Source organism: Bombina bombina, chromosome 6 (assembly GCF_027579735.1).
Source record: "Bombina bombina isolate aBomBom1 chromosome 6, aBomBom1.pri, whole genome shotgun sequence".
Taxonomy (NCBI): domain Eukaryota; kingdom Metazoa; phylum Chordata; class Amphibia; order Anura; family Bombinatoridae; genus Bombina; species Bombina bombina.
In genome coordinates, this window is record NC_069504.1 from 195,212,624 (window position 1) to 195,232,746 (window position 20,123).

Genomic DNA, 20,123 nt, shown 5'->3' on the forward strand with positions numbered 1-20,123 from the left:
AGTTCTAAATATATGTGTTTAAACATTTATTTGCCTTGATTCAGGATGTTCAATATTCCTTATTTCAGACAGTCAGTTTCATTATTTGGGATAATGCATTTGAATATTAAATTTTTCTTACCTTTAAAATTTGACTTTTTTTCCTGTGGGCTGTTAGGCTCTCGGGGGCTAAAAATGCTTCATTTTATTGCGTCATTCTTGGCGCGGACTTTTTTGGCGCAAAAAATTTCTTAGTCATTTCCGGCGTCATACTTGTCACCGGAAGTTGTTTGTATGTGCATCAAAGATGTCGGTGTTACCGGATGTGGCGTCATTTTTGGCGCCAAAGCATTTAGGCGCCAAATAGTGTGGGCGTCTTTTTTTGGCGCTAAAAAATATGGGCATCATTATTGTCTCCACATTATTTAAGTCTCATTGTTTATTTGCTTCTGGTTGCTAGAAGCTTGTTCATTGGCTTTTTTTTCCCATTCCTGAAACTGTCATTTAAGGAATTTGATAGATTTTGCTTTATATGTTGTTTTTTCTATTACATATTGCAAGATGTCTCAGATTGACCCTGGATCAAAAGCTACTTCTGGAAAAACGCTTGACTGAGTTCAGTCCTACCAAAGCTAAGTTCATTTATTTTAAATGTTATGAATGTTTATCTTTAGCTATGGTTTGTAATAAGTTATTATGATAAACTTTTACATGCAGAATCCATTAGTATTTATGCTTTATATATTGCCATTCTTTTTACATCTTATGTACAAGAAATATTTAGAAGATTTATAAGAAATATTTTTCTGATTCTATTTTAAAGGCTTTGTCTGACATTGTGCCTTCTAATAAATTTTTTTAGGTCTTTTTCACTTCTTTTTTAATTATTGAAGTTTCAAATGACCAACAACATACTGATTTATCCTTCTCTGATGATGTTTTTTTCTCATTCAGAATTTTTTTCATCAGATATTGACACTAACAAATCTACTTTTTTATTATTTTTTTATTAAAGTACATTTGTTCTTTGTTGAAAAGGTGTTGATTATTTTGGATATTAAGGTAACTAGTTCTTTTTCAAGACTAGCTAACACTATTTCTGCTTATTTTTCTTCTGTGTTTTCAGAGGTTTTCTTTCCAATTCCTCATACTAGGGAATGGAATAGGCTGAGAATTTTCTTTTATTCCTTCTTCAAAGGTTTTAAACTATATTCTTTGCCAGCAGTTAAATTCAATTTGGAGGGTTCTCCAATTTATTGGGGCTATCTCTACTCCTACTAATTATGCTATTGTTTCTATAGCAAAATAGTATTTATTTTCCTTTAGATGGTTGTATCTTATTTATGGAAAATTATTTAGTTTCAGGTACTTTTCTTGGTCCTGTGATTTATTTGGATGTTGCAATTGCTTCATTTTGTTCTGTTTACTTTAAGATCAAGTATCAGATTATGATTTATTTTAGCATTGTTAAGGGACAACATCTACTAGACTAGGTGCTGTTGCATTTGTCTTGTTGTTTTGCATTTTTTTGATTATGCAAGTCCACTGTATTGACTGGTCCTTTAACTGGACTATCATGCTAATAATTTCATTTGTGTCTTCATTTTATTGAATATTTTCGCAAATGAGGGTTAATCTATGTCTTTAGCTATTTTAGCTAGAAGAATTTTGTGATTTTTAAAAATCCATATTTCTTTTGTTCTAAGATAATCAATTATTTGTTTTATAATTGGATTCAATTCTTAACTGTTACTCTGGGCTTCAAGATTTAGTTCTAAGACTAAAACTTTATTAATTCCTGAATTCTTTCCCAAGTAACATGTTTTTAATTGGAAATTTTTCAGTTAGAAATCAGCTCCCTAAAATTGCGATGTACGTGCCGTATTCCAGCTTGGCTGGCAAGGGGCAGGTTAAGACTTCTTTGAAATTTATTTGGTTCTATTCGGTCCAAATTTCTTTGATTTTATTCCAGTAAGGCTAACACTTTCTTTAAGTGTGTTTCGGTTCTGTATATTTTGGGTACTGTTGAAGCATGGCTGGGCACCCATGGGGTTCAAGCGCTGCTCAGACCTGGAATCTTCTGGGGTATTTCTTCCAGTTCCATTTTTAGGAACTGGGTTTTGGAGTTTTATTCAAACTATTCTGCCTTTTTTTGGTCAGTGATAGCATTATTTGTTTTCATTAGATACAATAAATGCATATTTTCATTTTTCTGTTTTCATTCAGATTATTTTCTGAGGATGCGGAATCTCATATGATTCGCTCTTCAGGACATAGTTAGAGAATCTTTTTTTCAAAAGCTCTTGATTCCTTACACAAGGGTCACCTTTTTTAGGTTTCCAGATAGTTTGTGTCACTGTCTTTGTCTCTATCAGACAAGAGACAATTTTATTGTGTTCCGTTTGTCAGTACCTTTAGTCTCTATTATTTCCTTCAGTTGCTATATATGCATAGAAGTTTTAGGTCTTATGGCCACAGCATTGGATTTAATTCCCTTTGCTCATTTTCAATAGAAAGAACCTTTCCAGTCTTTTATGCTGAATTATGGTGCAGGGTTTCTAGGATTTCGCATTTTAAATCTTCGAATCCTAATATTTATCTCTCTTGATTTGGTGGTTAAGATCACCATCATTTAGTTCTACAGGTCTCTTTCAACCTGGACCATGATCTCTACAGATGTGAGTCTTTTTGGTTGGGAGGCTGTCTGAGGATCTCTGTCAGCACAAGGGTTTTTGAAATCTCAGGAGGCGAGATTACCATTTGATATTTTAGAACTCCGTGCTTTCTCAGAGTTTTTCAGTTAGTTTCTTTTTGAAGAAGAGACGTTTAATGTTTTTCACACAATATCACTACTATGGTGTATGTCAATCATCAGAGTAGGACTATCAGTCCTTAGGCTGTGACAGAAGTGTCTCGGATATTAGCTTGGGCTAAATCCAGCTCCTATCTAAATTCTGTGTTTTTTTTCCCAGGTATAGATATTTGGGAAGCGGATTATCTCTGTTAATCAAGCTTTTCTTCCGGGAGAATGGTCTCTCTTAACCAGATATGTTTTTCATGTCATCTGAATAAAGAACTTCCCAGGGGCCTATTAAGGTCCGGGAATCTTCAGGCGGAAGTAGTGTATGCATTGACATTTCTTTGGAATTATCTTTTTGCCTATTTCTTTCTGCCTCTAGTTCTTCTTCCAAAATTCTTATGGAGTATTTGTTTGTTATGCTGGTAGCTCCAGCATGGCCTCTCAGGTTTTGGTATACGAATCTCATTCGGATGGCCAGTTGCCAACGTTGTACACCTCCGTTTAAACCAGACCTTTTCTTTCTTAAGGCCATTTTTTCCATCAGGATCTCAAATCATTACATTTGAAGGGATGGAGATTGAACGCTTGGTTTTTAGTCATAGAGGTTTTTCTGACTCATTGATTAATACTATGTTTCAGGCTCATAAATCTGTCTCTAGAAAGATTTATATTGAGTCTGGAAGACCTACTTTTCTTTGCATTCTTTTAAAATTCATAGAATTTTATTATTTTTTCAGGTTGGTTTGGATAAGGTTTTGTCTTCAATTCTTTGTTAGGACAAATCTCTACTCTTTCTGTTCTTTTTTCATTGTGTTGTACAGGCTTTGGTCCATATCAAGCCTGTCATTAATTCATTCTCTCCTCTTTGGAGTCTCAATTTGGTGCTGAGGGCTTTACTGGCTCCTCCGTTTGAAACTATGCATTTTCTGAACGTTAATTACTTTCTTCGAAAAGTATTGTTCCTTTTGGTTATTTCTTCTACTCGAAGAGTTTTTTTTTTATCTGCTCTTTTTTGTGAATATCCTTTTCTGATTTTTCATCAGGATAAGGCAGTGTTACTTCCTGATATTCATCATTTTTTCAGGTTTTGATTCGTATCAAATCTGTCATTAAGCTAATTTCTTAATTGGGTTCTGAAGGTTTTTCAGGCTCCTATATTTTGAGCATATGCTTGCTCTGGACATTCATTACTTTCATGGAAAGTATTGTTCTTTTTGGACATCTCTTCAGTTAGAACAGTTTTTGAATTATCTGTTCTTTCTTATGAATCTCCTTGTTCTGATTTTTCATCAGGATAAGGTGTTTTTTTTGCTGTCCTCATTTCAATTTTCACCTAAGTTGTGAATTCTAACAACATTAGTGGAGGAATTATTGTCTTTTCCTTGTGTCCTAATCCTAAGAATTCTTTGGTAAGATTCTTACATTCTTTAGGATGTGGTAAGAGTTTTTTTTAAATATTATGTTGAAGCTACTCAGATTTCAGACAGACTTCTAGTCTATTTGTTATCTTTTCTGGTTTTAGGAAGGTCAGAAGGCTTCTGCCATTTCTTTGGCATCTTGGTTAAGCTTTTGATTCATCATGCTTATTTGGAGTCGGATTATTCCCCGTCTCAGAGGATTACGGCTCATTCTACTAGGTCAGTTTCTACTTCCTGGGCTTTTTAAGAATGAAGCTTCTGTTGATCAATTTGCAAAGCAATGACTTGGTCTTCTTTGCATACTTTTACTAAATTCTAGCATTTTGATGTTTTCTCTTCTTTAGAAGCAGTTTTTGGTAGAATAGTACTTCAGGCAGCTGTTTCAGTTTGATTCTTCTGCTTATAATTTCAGTTTTTTTCATTATTAAAATTGAAACTTTTGATTTGGGTAGTGGATTAATTTTTCAGCGGAATTGGCTGTCTTTATTTTATCCCTCCCTCTCTAGTGACTCTTGCGTGGAAGTTCCACATCTTGGGTATTTATATCCCATACGTCACTAGCTCATGGACTCTTGCTAATTACATGAAAGAAAACATAATTTATGTAAGAACTTACCTGATAAATTCATTTCTTTCATATTAGCAAGAGTCCATGAGGCCCACCCTTTTTTGTGGTGGTTATGTTTTTTTGTATAAAGCACAATTATTCCAATTCCTTATTTTTTTGATGCTTTCGCTCTTTTCTTATCACCCCACTTCTTGGCTATTCGTTAAACTGAATTGTGGGTGTGGTGAGGGGTGTATTTATAGGCATTTTAAGGTTTGGGAAACTTTGCCCCTCCTGGTAGGAATGTATATCCCATACGTCACTAGCTCATGGACTCTTGCTAATATGAAAGAAATGAATTTATCAGGTAAGTTCTTACATAAATTATGTTTTTTTGTGTCTTATCAGAGCTAGCCCTTCCTAAGTATCTCCCATTCAGAACAATTGTGTACTGTTAATATAGGAATTGAGCAACTTTAACTATTTCTCAGAGAAGAACAGGAAAAGATACAGAGATTCTGATATTGTGTTTCTTGTCCTACCTGATCTGATTTCTTGATGTGTGGCCCCTGGTGGTCAGTGATTTTTCTCATGCTGTTTAGACCAGTTGATATATACAATGGTTGTCCTCAACTAACTCCAATAGTACAATGACCAAGTGGAGAATACGTCCAATTCAAGGGTATTTTCTGATTGTTTGGCAGTAAAGCAGATAGTTTCCTGGTGGATTATTTGGTCACGTGGAGTGTGAGAAACTCCTGATGGACCTCAGTCGTTATGCTTGATTTAAGATTACAGCACCCTAGAATAAGGTGTGGCCCTACAGAACAGATACATTCAAGGCCATAGGTCAGTGGGTGTGCTATTGTCGCTAATACTTTTTACATGAAATTCCATGTCTCGTCTTTATCATTCTTTGATGGTGTAAGTTGTTCTCAAAGCCTTTAACACAACATTATTTTCAATCGCTGTTTTAAATTTTCATGGGTTAAACAAGATATACTCGATTAATGAATATTACAATATTTTTTTTCTTTCTGTTCTTGCTTAAAAATATTCCTTCAAATTATTCCTTGAGGTTTGGAATATTTTTCCAATGGTTAGCATGTATATTATAAGGTCTAGTCCTCTTTTATGATATGTTGGGATTTGCTTACCCCTTTTGTAAAGAAGTATCTTCTCAATTTACTTTTGAAGCGAATCCTTGAACAAAAGTTATTTTCTCCCCGTTGTTGCCTGTAAAAGTGTACTTTTTTTTATATATATGTTAAAGATTTATGTGTTTAAAACAAATGTTTTAATAATGCAAAGTAAATCTTTTTTTGTATGTTTGTGGGGTGTATCATTAACTATTGTGACAGTTGTTCTTATTAGCCAGTGGCCTTCTAAGGGACAGTCTACTTGAAAATTGTTATTGTTTAAAACAATATATAATCCCTTTATTTTGCATTCCCCATTTTTGCATAACAAAAAATGTTATATTAATATGCTTTTTACCTTGTATCTAAGCCTCTGCAGACTGACCCCTTATCTCAGTGCTTTTTACAAACTTGCATTTTAGCCAATTGGTGCTGGTCCCTGCATAACTCCACAAGAGTGAGCACGATGTTATCTATATGACACACATGAACTAGCGGCTTAGAAACAAGCAGAGATTTAGAGGTTTTTAAACTAAGGCTTCAAAGAAAACAAAGCTAACTAAATAACATAAGCATATCTGAAAGTTGTGTTAAATTATATGCTCACAAAGAGAGAAGCGCTCTACCAGGAACGAACAACAGCTCAGTGGCTTGTTCTATGGCGATTTACCACCCGGAAGCAGCCTCTTTTAGACCAGTGTGCTTTTCACAGAAGAAAACTTTCCTGAAGTATATCAGTCTGATCCCGCCAAGTAAGGTCAGTCCAGCCCCGAAATACCAGGCAATTCTCCTCTGAACAAGGAACATGACAACCCCAGACGATCGTTGTCAAAGCTAACTAAATAACATAAGCATATCTGAAAGTTGTGTTAAATTATATGCTCTGTCAGATTTATGAACGTTTAATTTTGACTCTACTATTCCTTTAATACTCGTCAGACCTGTGTGTCTTTTCTAAGGTTTATAACTGACTATGTGGCAGTCACTGACAGACCAATGCAGCTAAAAACTGCCACAGGCTTGTGCTAAGTTTCAACTTAGTCTTTTCCCTTCTGTTGCCCAATGCAGTGAAATGGAGACTAAGAGGATCCGTCTCAGAAGATCCTGTTATATCACAAGACAAGACAGTCACACTAATCTCTTCTTCAAGACGCCTCTTTTCTTCAGCGTGGGTAGTGATTACCACAAATGCCAACATGCAATGTTGGAAGTGTAGTCTGGGGTTCTCAGAACGCAGGGAGTGTCGTCTCGTCAAGAAGCAATGTTACCAATAAACATTCCGGAACTCCATGAAATCCTCAAGGCTCTTTAGAGTTGACCCAAGCTCATGCAGGAATCCTTTCTTCAATTCCAATCTAACAGTGGTGGCATTCAATCACCTAGGTGGAACTCACATCCTCAGTGTGAACAATTAAGAGGTGGTCTTTCTCAGTTGCTAGTGACTCCACCCATGGGGAGTAGTCTCTTTAACTGTGAGATTTTTGACTAGATTGTGATATCTTGGGGCTTGTCATTGATATATCTAATGGCTTCTTGCTTGAATCATAAGCTGTGTCCCTATATTGTGCCAGGTCTCAGGATCCTCAGTCTAATCTAATTGATGTCCTAAATGGTCCCTGGTCGCTTAACCTAAGTTACATATTTCCTCCATTTTTTGTTGTTATCCAGGGTGATAGACATAATCAAACAAGAACAATCTTCAGTCATTCCAATTGCTCTGGCAATGCCTTGCAGGATTGGTTTGCAGATCTGATTCAAATGACCTTGCGTCAATTTTGGCAGCTTTCGATCAGAATGAACTTACTTTTTCAAGGGTCCTTTTTTCATCAGGATCTAAAAACTTTGTATTATATGGCCTGGGGATTGATTGCCTAGTGCTGTCTTAAAAAGGTTTATCTGTTAAGATTATTAATACCTTGATTCAGGCCAGGAAAACAGTCATTTATATTGAGGTCTGACAAAATCTTTTTATACTTGTGTACTAGATTCATTTGTAAATTTTTGAGAATTCCTAAAGTACTACTCAAGTTCCTGCAGGATGTTCTGTAGAAAGACTGTCCAGCTAGTTTTCTTATTGGTCAGATTTAAGCCTTATCTCTCTTATTTCATAAGAAGAATGCCAAGATTCCTGATTTCCAGACATTTATTCGGCAGTTTCTCCTCTGTGGCATTGTAATTTGTTTATAAGTTTCCCCATTAATTGAGCTAAAAATAAATATCCTTGGCATGAAACCCATATTCTACTGTACCGTATTAATACTGTTTACTTTTATTTTCAATATGCAATATATGAATATTAGATATACACTAATAAAATACATAGATGTTTGGATTGTGGTATTTATTTAGTTCATTGTAATCATAGTATTTCTTTTTCTTAGCAAAAGAGAAGGGGGAGAAGAAGCTGTTTGGCTTTTCCTTTGTGCCCTTAATGCAAGAAGATGGTCGGACCTTTCCTGATGGAACCCATGAACTAATTGTTCATAAGGTAATTTCAATAGCTATTTACTGGTTTGTAGTTTAACATGTTGTAGCTACTATTTTACTGTATTAATGACCTTAAAAATATATTTTTCCAGTAATGATGTGTAAAGTAACAACTTTAGTAGAAAAACATTTTTGAAATATTACAGTAATGGTAATAGATTTTGGATACCTGCATATTGTTTTGTTGTCTTTTATCCTTATAGTAGTAATGCATTATTTATTGCCTTTAAAGGGACACTGAACCCAAATTTGTTTTCTTTCATGATTAAGATAGAGCATGCAATTTTAAATAACTTTCTAATTTACTCATATTATCAATTTTTCTTCTTTTTCTTGCTATCTTTATTTTAAAAGCAGGAATGTAAATCATAGCTGCCAGCCCATTTTAGGTTCAGCACTATGGATAGTGCTTGCTTATTGGAGGCTTACATTTACCCACCAATAAGCAAGCATAACCCAGGTTCTCAACCAAAAATGGGCTAGCTCCTATGCATCACATTCCTGCTTTTTAAATAAAGATAGCAAGAGAACAAGGAGAAAATGATAATAGGAGTAAAATAGAAAGTTGCTTAACATTGCATGCTCTATCTGAATTATGAAAGCAAAAAAATTGCTTTAGTGTCCCTGATAACTACGGCTCTGAGCCATTGCAGAGTTTCCCACTCAGGAGCTAACGACGGCTCAGAGCCGTCGCTAGTACTCTACCACCTTGAGGGAGATTTGAGGGCTCCTACCCCGGCAATTGGGCCTGTATAGTGACAGGCATCGCCGGGGCGTCACGTGCAGTGATGTGATGACGTTACCGCACAACTTTATTAACAAAATACAATAAGTATAGGGAAAGGGGGCATGCTGCTTAGAAACCTGTATCTCAGGCATCTAAGCAGCTACAGACCCCCAAGACCTACCGTTGGAAAGGTAATCGCCTAACATTTCCAACGGTGTAAGTCTTGGGGATCTGAGGGATCACTTAGGTAGTGGATTTCTGCATTTAGGTATAAACTATGGTGTTGAATTGAAATGTATATATATATATATATATATATATATATATATATACTGTCTGATTCCATGATTGTTTGCATTAAGCAGCTTAGTAAACAGATAATCTATCTGTGTGAGCAAATGTAGTTATTTGCTTGTGCAAAATCAGGACCCTCTATTCATTACTTGTGACTGTGCCTGCAGTGCAAATAGATTTGTGCTAAAGCATTTGGTAACCTATAGCTAGTGCTGGTAGCAATTACAAACCGACGTAGATTCCATTTGATAACCATTAGTACAATTTACCTCTGCTTTGCAGTGTGAAGAGAACACCATCTTCCAGGATTGTTGTCGCTACCTCAAGCTCCCCTTTCTGAAAGGAAATCAACATGGAAACAATAATCAAGCAATTAAGAACTCAAAAGAATCCTTTTGGATAACCTCATTCCTTTGTTCCACTAAACTTACTCAGAATGGTATGAGATTCACAAACGCTTAATAAAATATTAACTCGGTTGTATCTATTTTAAAGCTCTTTCTTTGAACTCCATTTTTCTGATTTTTGGATATGATGACGGGTTTATACAGTTTTACAAAAAAGCAGATTAAGCAAGTGTTAGAAAAAAATTGAACATAAGGTAGAAAGTGTCATATTTAAAACAGTCAAATACCGCTATTTAGGGCTGGGGTGCTTATATTCTGGTAACGCAACTTCTGCCCTTTAGCCAAAAGTTCAAATTCATTCCAATCCATAAGCAAACCTAACTATTATGTGGTTTTCAAATTGGTTTGCTAACCAAAACAATGCTACAGTAGTATTCAAATCAATTAGAAATACTTTTCAAAATGTTTTTGTTTAATTTTTTTAAGTCTTTTTCTAGTTTGACCGGCTTGGCTTCTCTTACAGTGCATTTTAGCTTCTTTAATGCTGCATATCTTAAAAAGTCTGCATGACTTAGGTCACATGTTAGTAAACACTATTGTTGACGGATTTAAGAACATTATCATAGCTCAAATCATTCTTTTAGGATAAATCAAAATGTGCACACAATGAAAATCCTAACATTAGAGTTTCACTTATGATTGCAATTAAGTGTGTGCAAGTTTAAGCATATTTATTCAATTACAGAAAATTGTATTAAATTGTGAATGGAACAGGTTCATAGTTATTATTATTAGTTAAGTGTAAAAAGCTGCATTCAGACCATTAGAAGTTAATCTTTAATGTTGAATCAATTAGTTGTCATGTTGTACTTTCAATTTTTATGAAAATCTTTTAAAAAAAAACTTGTAAAACTAATTTAAAAAGCCTGTAATACAGGTGTTATTTTATAGTTGTATGTTTAACCACTTTTTCCTTTTTAAAAAAAATAATAATAAAAATGTAACAAAAATAAATAAATAGCACCAGTTGGTCTACAAATTGATTGGTTCGATATTCAGGTTGATTGAAAGCGCTTTGAAAATGTAGCCAAGTTTCTATATGATGTGTTCTTATGGATTGGAATTTTGCTATAAACCCATGGGAATGATGTTATATCCAGGAGAAGTAGGATTTTTATTTGTTATATTTCAGTTTTTGTTAAAGAAACACCCCGAAAATAGCAGTTATATATCAGGGCAGATGGAAACTATGAGATCATAAAGGACTGGAGATTATCTTGTTCAAGGTCAACGCTAAACTGTTATGAAATTGACATGAGATTCTTAGGGACCAGCTGTTGCTTTCCATCTGCTTTAAGACACCCCCTAGTCTGCTATTGTACCATATCTATTATGATGCTTGTGTATTTAAAATAAAAGGGAAATATACATTATACTAATATGTACTTATTTGTTATCTTAATAATAATAAAGGGATATGAAACCCAATTTTATTTATTTAATGATTCTGATAGAGCATGCAATTTTAAACAACTTTCTAATTTACTTCTATTATCAATTTATCTTTGTTCGATTGGTAGGGACGTATGTTTAGGAGCCAGCCCATTTCGGGAGCCACTATATGGCAGCAGTTTTGTAAGAATGTTATCTATTTGCAAGAGCACTAAATGGCAGCACTATTTCCTGCCACTTAGTGCTCCAGATTCTTACCTAGGTATCTCTTCAACACAGAATGTCATGGGAAAGAAGCAAATTTTATAATAGAAGTAAATTGGAAACTTTTTTTAAATGGTATGCTCTGTCTGAATCACAAAAGAAAATGTTTGGGTTTCATATTCCTTTAATAATAATTATAATCCTTTATTAATAATAATAATAATATATTATTATTGTTATTCTTCTTATTTATTATTTATTAGTATGCACAAATGGGCAAATCAGCACAAAAATGACACATCATTTGCTACTGGAGACCCAACTTATAACAAAGACCCTTTTCTAAAGGAATTATAGTCGGGAGCAGTGATTGTCAGCAACAGTGATTAGATGATGTAGAAGGTCACAGATTATTAGAAATATATAATAATATCCATATCCACAGCACTAGTGTTCTCTAAAGCTTTATTTCAGCATCAGGTACAAAAAATAATATAAATATTTGTACCTGATGCTTGAACAAAGCTTATTATTGTACATGATACTGGAATAGAGTCGTATATAAATTGGACGAATGTGGTGATGCCAATTTATATATATATATATATATATACAGCTACCCTGATTGTGCATTAAAGAAAGCTTGGTGGTACTTTACCTTAAGTTTGTGACAAACAATTAGAAACTATTTGAGAAAAAGAACGCTAACATTTTGTTGTGACGTCATGATCAAAAAAGTTTATGCATTACTTTGAGGGTATTTATAAGACAATTTAATATATTGTAATTGTTGAAATTTTAAATTAAAGGTTATTCCTAGCAGATAAAATTGTGACATTGTAATATGTATACAAGTGCACAAAATATATATTTTTTAAGATATTTTGAACAATAACTGTATTACAATATGGGAAGTTCTAAAAATGTGATTTTAACAGATTTTTTTTTTGGCTTAATCATTAAACTATGAAATTAAGTATTAGACATTTTATACATTTAAATGTATAAAAATATGAATCGGATACAGTTACTTTGACTGTAAGAAAAAAAGATATTATTAACATTTGTTTTGCAAAATATCACAATTGACAATATGTTTTCTAGGTGATATGCTTGATCTACTAAAGTGGAAAATGCACCCAGAAAAAATCCCCGGCTGCTTATCAAAATTAAAAGAAATTGATGGTTCAGAAATAGTGAAGGTAAGCAATAGCTTTGCAAACTATAACACTGTAATCAGCCACATTACAAGTGCTACAAACTATTTGGAGTCTCTTCTCCAGGATGCACAACAGATTCTCATAATGTGAAAGGGAAATTACATATCAAGTGGTATGGGTGACAAATGGCAAACTTTTTTTATATGAAAGGCCGGTCATTAATGGTGGGATTGAATTAGATTATAGTTATAGTTAAAACATCCACAGGAAATTACTTACTAGTAATTAATAATATACATATACATACTACACGGCCAAAAGTATGTGGGCATCTGACCCTCACACCTATATGAGCTTGCTGGACAACCCATTCCAAATCCATGGGCATTGATATGGGTTTGCTTCCCCTTTGTTGCTATAGCAACCAATCTTCTTTATACAAGATTTTGAAGTGTGTGGGAATTTTTGCCTATTCAGCCAAAAGAGCATTTATGAAGTCGGGTATGTTGGACGAGAAGGTCAGACTTGCAATCGTCATTCCAATTCATCCCAAAGATGTTCAGTGGGGAAGAGTTCAGGGCTCTGTGCAGGTGGGGAAGAGTTCAGGACTTCAGCTGCCCCATTCTGTGAGATTGTGTGGTCTACCACTTTGTGGCTGGGCTATTTTTGCTCCTAGATGTTTCCACTTCACAATAATAGAACTGACAGTTGACCGGGGCAGATCTAGTAGGTCAGAACTGACATGTGGCAAAGGTGACATCCTAAAAAAGTGCCACATTTAAAGTCACTATGACCCATTGTACTGCTTATATTTGTCTCGGCTATGCAATTGTTATCAATGGGTGTGGCTGAAACACAACTAAACTCAGTAATTAGTAGGGGTGTACACTTACTTTTGGCCATCGTGTTTTGTGTGTGTACATATATATATATATATATATATATATGGGTTTACAAAATTTGACACAAATATGTATGCTTTTTATTTGATTAAAAGCACTAACACAGGCCACACTCTTGGCAGGGTGTATGTTGCCCTGGCTCAGACTTTAGTCTGGGCAGCACTGATTTAACAGAACATTACACTATACATAAATCTATCATGCATAAAAAATACTATCTAAACAAAATATATTTTTGTTTATAAGAGGTATGATAAAGTTGTCTTTTTTTCCCTGGCTTATCTCAAAAGACAGCCCATGTTTCCTTCTAAATACAGGGAGAGTCCACAGCTGCATTCAGGAGGAGGCAAATACACCCCAGCCAAAGGCTTAAATACCTCCCCCACTTCCCTCATCCCCCAGTCATTCTTTGCCTTTCGTCACAGGAGGTTGGCAGAGAAGTGTCAGAAGATATGGAGTAGTTCCTTATGGAAGGTAGTACTCTTTGCGATGGGACTGGAGTTTTAAGTAGTCTTGTCAGCCTCTCAGTGAGAGCATTGATGAAAGTTAGAGTCTGGAGATGCAGGGAGAATGTTTCTGCAAAACAATCCAGACTCATATTAACTGCTCCTTAAGCAATCAGCGCTGACAAGTTTCGCTGCCTGCTTTCTTCACTCAAGTCAATGTCAGAAGCGCTGCTACAATCTGTCAAACTTTAAGGACTGTGTCGCTGTTCCACGGCATAGCTTCCTGTAAGATCGTTTCATTTTTTATAACACATGTTAACGATAGAACACAGGGTCTCAGTGGGACTCCTTTATCTTTATGAAATCAAGGGTTAATATCTCCTGAGGGGGATTATTGAACAGTGGGGTCTTTTTAATCATGTTTGTTATGTGATTTTGACTGCGTATGTGTAGGAGACATTTTGGGCTCATAGGCTGATACAGAACATACAGGTTATAGAGCTGCACAGTTTTATTAAGCTGGCGAGCTTTTCGTTAGCGGGGGCGGTCCTGCATGAGGCACCATGTGACTGGGAGTAGTCACGTCTTATTTTCCATTTCCGAATCCTGACGAGGGGCTGCGGAGAAGAGTTAATTTCTCTACCTGTCTGGGTCATAGGAGGCGGTGAGTGCCCCAGCCATTTGGTGTTTAAGGTGCTAGTTGTTTTTTGGCTACACATTTTAATTAGCATTATAAAGAATTCTGATATTCTAGAGGTTTCCTCTGATTCAGATTTTGATACCTGCGTATGTTGTGAGGAGGCCTGGGTAGACCATCCCGCTCAGTTATGTTCCGTATGCCGCAATAGGGTGTTCTCTTCAAACAATGTTGAGATGTTAGAGACCACTGAGCTGTCTACGTCTGAGGATTCCTCGTCCCGTGAGGTGCGTTCCTAGAATCTTCTCTTACACATGCAGTTCCCCTAAGTAGAGGTGGACAGATAGGGGAACCGCATTAGCATGCTGAGCTAAGTACCATTACTCCTTCATCTGAGGGAGACTTTTTTTCACTGGAGGTTACTTCGTGTTTTCACATGGCCATCTCTATGTCTTTAGCGAGTTTGCCTCTTCCTGCTACGTGCAAACGAAGGGTTAATCCATGCTCGCCTACCCATAGGCCGCCATGTAAAATGACAATTGGGCCCGATCAGTCATCTGGGGATGCAGTTCCCTCTGAGGCTTCAGAGGTAAAACCTCCGGGGTCGGAGTAGCCTGATTTAGGCATTTAGATTTAGAATGGCACACCTGCCTTTACTTCTAAGAGAGGTTTTGGCGATGTTAGAAGTTTCCAGTCCTGATCCGTCAGGTGGATCTCAGTCCTCTAAATCAGATAACGATCTTGATTGGATGAGTGGAGAGGGTTGGATTTTCTTCTTTATCGTCTATGTGTATATAGTTATAGAATCCCAGTCCCGAGCACTATGAGGAGTTGTGTTGTATAACAGGCAGGACCTGTTTGTTTTAGTTTGCACACCCTTTTTGACGCCCCTTTGTGTGCATTTAACTATTTCATTTTGAATCCGTTTTGGATAGTTTTTGTTTTAGAGCTCGTGGTTCTTGTGTAAACTCTTTTTAGGAAGAAGTTTCGTCACTTGGGTTGTTTTTGGTTGTATCGACTTTGATGGTCGTGATGGTTGGAGTCTTCCGATGGAAGCCACTAGGTCTCTTTTCGGGTTGATGATTCCCTTGATTATCTAGAGATAAGAATTAAGCCTCAGAGCTTAATTCTCTTATTTTGTTTATTCTCAGTTTTCCTAGCACTGCTGGAACTTAACAATTTGTCATTTGTTTATGTTTTTTATGACAAGAAGTGTTGTACCCTTGATGACGGGCAAGACCTGTTTTGGGTAACATTTAAGTTTGTTCTTCCCTTCTACTCTAGAGAAGGAGTGGGGGTCCTAGAGGCCGGAGTTGAGTTTTTCATTCTGTCTTATTGGACTAGGTGATTTTTGGAGTCTTGTCCCGGTACTCTTTGCAGTGTCAGTACACTGTTGGTGACTGGTCCAGTAAGTGGAGGGGTTTCCTGTCCTTTTTGGGTCTGATGATTTTTATGCAGAGCTTATTAGATCTCTTTTTTTCAGAGAGAATACATGGTTCTCTCTACCTGGATTTAGGAAGAATGAGATCTTTCCTGTCTAGAGCAGTCCAGGGTAGCCTGGTGGTTATCTAGGAGGTCTATTTAGAACTGGCTGTGGCTCATCATACAAGCAAACGGAGTAGTAAGCGCAGAGTTCAAATCCCTGCACAGCCTGTTAAGCCTTTACAACTCAAAGGATTGATATTTCAAACCCAGCTGCTGACGTTGGATGTCCATTTAAAACATCATTGTTTAATCAGGGCTGGTTCTTAGGGACCGTTTTCTTCCGGAACCTCACTTGGATCCTACGTTTTTTGGGGGGATCTGGGGTTTAATGTGGCAGTATGTTGCGGCGTCTCCCGAGTCTTGGCAGTCCTGGCTTTTCCAGCGTCTGCTAGTAGACCTTTTGGGATTTGCTTCCTCAGAGGTGGGCCTAGACCTGAGTCGTGGTGCTGGCACCAGGTTGGATCCTTTGGATGCGGCTTGGTCTTTAGACAGGAAGGCTCTTTGCCTTAGAGCTTACGATGTTAGAATTACTTCATCAGGTTCTGCCCTCAAACTCTCCTTCAGGACTTCGTTGGCGCTGTGGTGGGGGTGATGGATTTCTCTCTGTTTTAGCAGACTTTTTGGATTACCGGTTGGGGAATTGTTCTCCAGTTTTCAGTCCAGATCTCCCGGTGTTGGGGATTTTTATCCTAGTTCCCCCAGGGCATTTTTGTCTTGGTCTCTTCCCCATCAGCAGGATGAGAGTGTTTTCTTGGTGAGTGGATTATTTCTGAGTTAGTGAGTTACTCCTGTGTAGACGGGAGGGTCTTGAATTTGGTGGTGGACGGAGGCCCACTAAGGCTCTTGGCAGCAATCCATTCTCTGAGCATACTTTTCCTGTACAGATGTGCCTTACGATCATCAGTTGGATCTGACTATCCAGAGTCTTATGAATGTGTATCTGAGGAAAGCAGATTGAGTTTATCAGCTGAGGTCGTCTGGACTATGTGGCCTAGGGGATAAGTTCCCGGCCTAGCAAGCTGTAGACTTGAAGTTTGAATCCTGCTGTGGCAGTTTTCTTAATTCTGAGGAGGTCTAATTTTAACCACCTTCTTTTCGGCCATGTCACTATTTTTTTTAGAGGATGGCTCGATCCTATAGGGATTTGGTGTCAGTGAGACTGTTGCTCCTTTTTTGCCCGCAAGTTCGTAATCACGGTTAGAGGCTTTGCTGCCATGAGAGTTCCCTTGTTGCAGGGATCTACCGTGTAAGAGTCTCTTTGCGTCTTGAGATCCTTTCTTTCGGGGTGAATTGCGAGGGGTCACTTGGACCTAGCCGAGAGAAGGTTTCTTTCTGAAGGTTTCGGATTTATCTTCAGCTCATACCTGGTTTCTGGTCACCTATTTTAGGTGTGGAGGACTCCCTCTTTTCATGTTGAGAGGAGCTTGCTTGTCCTGACTCTCTTCCAGATCCTGGAGTATTCTACTTCCCTTCTAGAAAGAGCTTGTGTAGGGCTTGTCTCACTAGTTCTTGTTCGAAGGGGCAGCCCGCAAAGATAGACTGTGGGATAGCTTAGCTGCTTTGCTAGTGGAAGGTTGCAGATGGACTCCACCTGCAGTTCTTTTCTCTGGTATGTGTTTTTTCGCAAGCATATTTTTTTTTGTGCTCCAGTTCCAGAGGTTCATTGTTCTTCCAGGCGTTCAGGTGTTTTTGCTATGGCTCCGCCTGCGGCTGGGCTGGCAGGTCAATTCCTTGCTTCTTTTTGGGGTTGGATTTATCCATTGAGGAGCTTGATTGGGCTACCTTTGTACCTGTACAGGAGGTGGTCTTTGAATTCTTATTTAAGGAGCTATTTCGTCTGTAGATTGTTTTTCTACGTGTCATAATTTCCGTGTCAGACTTCTTCAGAATAGACAGTTTTTTTCCTTTATGTTTTCATATCTGGGGAGTGCAAGATTTGTACAGTGACATCTTTTGGGTCTCTGACATGAGATCCTATGGTTCTGATTGTTGGGCGGCTGCTTGGTCCTCCTAACATTCTTATTCTTTTTGTTTTTTTGCTTCTGTCAAGGAAGCCTTTGGGAGTTTGGTTCTTACAGGCTGTGGTGCCCTCAGGTTGGGCCGCCTCTTATTTGTACCCTCCCGTTAATATTCAGTGTTCTCTGTAGCTTGGGTATAATTTCCCACAAGTAATGAATGCAGCTGTGGACTCTCCCTGTATTTAGAAAGAAAGCATAAATTATGACTTACCATATAATTTCCTTTCCTTCGATACAGGGAGAGTCCACAGCTCCCACCCATGCTTTCCGGTGGGCGGCCCTAAATTTAAGTTGTTTTCTTCTGGCACCTTTTTCACCCTAATATTTCTCCTAACTGTTCCTTGTTCCCTCTGCAGAATGACTGGAGGATGAGGGAAGTGGAGGAGGTATTTAAGCCTTTGGCTGGGGTGTCTTTGCCTCCTCCTGGTGGCCAGATTCTGTATTCCCACAAGTAATGAATGCAGCTGTGGACTGGAATGTTTTTTTCATTACTGGTGCATATAATAGAAGATCATTGACTGATAAGTAAAACACCCACACCTGTGTTGCTGAACAATGCATTCATAGCAGACTGCTTCTCTTTTAGTATGGACAGTGCCTTACCCTGCAAGCATAAAAACAAAAAGTTTTTTTTTTTTTTTTTTTTCTCGCCTTAGTAGAGGATTATACAGGGCTAACACTTTAGTCCTTTTCTTTACTTGCAGTAAAATGTCTATTTAATAAAGACCTGGCATTGATTTCAATTATGTAATGATTAACATTTTAAAATGTGTAATGTTTAGTTGAAATGTGTATTTAAATATCCTTTTTAATGGTATCATAAAGCTATAATTCTTGTAACGTGCATTTCATTCTAGAATAACTCAGCAATAGATTAGATAATTACAGGTAGTGGTTTAGAAGAATATTATGTGGATGCTGAAACCTAATTGTGTATTACAGTAGATTTCTTAATGTGCCAAATTGAATATGTCCTCTGATATGCAAATTAACAATATAATTATTTTAACATGCATTTTTTTCTAGATTAGATTATTGTGCTGCCTGTAATTAAATGAAGGTTGAAACCTACTCGTGTTCTACAACAGAAATGCAAATTAATGCAATGTAATTAATATATTTAATTGTTGTCAGATCTTTTCCAAGTGTCATGTCTTTCAGACCATTATACACTTTGAGATGGTAAAATAAAATGATAGATTGTGTGTGTCTTTTCCTGTAATTTAATTGTGACAATTGTGAGCTTTTCAGTTCCTGTTAGAAGTGGAAGTGCAGAACACTGTTATATTCTACACAGCCATTGGCTGTACACTCTAGTAACTTATTTATAACTGTCCCTAATTTGCCTTCAGCAGAGAAAGAAACCTAAGTTACAACATGGCAGCTCCCATTGTTTTATAGACACTAAAACTTTACACTTATTTTGTCAATATTTAAACAACTAATTCAACTACATGTTATTCTCAGATGAATCTTTTCTTTAAACGCTTCAGTCTGTCTAGCATTTATTTAGTGTTTAATGTTCCTTTAAATATCTATTATTATTATTATTCTTATTGTTGTTATTATTATATATTTTTTAGTTTCTTCAAGATACACTGGATACTTTGTTTGGCATTTTGGATGAAAACTCTCTGAAATATGGTTCCAAGGTGTTTGATTGTTTAGTAAGTGCCTTTTTCATATCATCAATTATTTACGTATTTTTGACACTTGTTTGACATCGTAGGTACTCTTTTACACAAAACAAGCTTTGGTGGCAGATATAAATAGTGCAGCTTGTTGAGTTTACTCCTTTTTCACATCTATTTTAAATTCAGTTTTTAGAATAAAAATACAACAATTTGAAATACTCAACTGACACGTATCTAGCAAATGTTCTAGGTTTCTTGCAGATTTGTGCTAGTAAAATGGTATAATAATATAGAAAATAAACTAAGAAATATAATGGGCCAGGTTACAAGTGGAGCATTATTTAACACTACCAGTCGAGAGTTCACTGTGCTAGAAGTAAACTTTTTGCCCTCGTTGGGTTGTGCTCGTATTATGAGTTGAAAGTAAACTGTTTTCATTCTTGTGCT

At 36.6% G+C, this 20,123-nt stretch overlaps 1 protein-coding gene across 1 annotated transcript in view; it reads left to right on the forward strand.

The window, feature by feature from the left end:
- DOCK4 (dedicator of cytokinesis 4) overlaps window positions 1–20,123 on the forward strand; it is a gene marked incomplete at its 5' end in the record, with an annotated part of 608,904 nt that overhangs the window by 157,329 nt on the left and 431,452 nt on the right. The window contains 4 exon segments of the mRNA XM_053716722.1: window positions 8,265–8,371; window positions 9,674–9,830; window positions 12,499–12,596; window positions 19,626–19,709. Of these exon segments, the coding sequence (XP_053572697.1) occupies window positions 8,265–8,371; window positions 9,674–9,830; window positions 12,499–12,596; window positions 19,626–19,709 (446 nt within the window).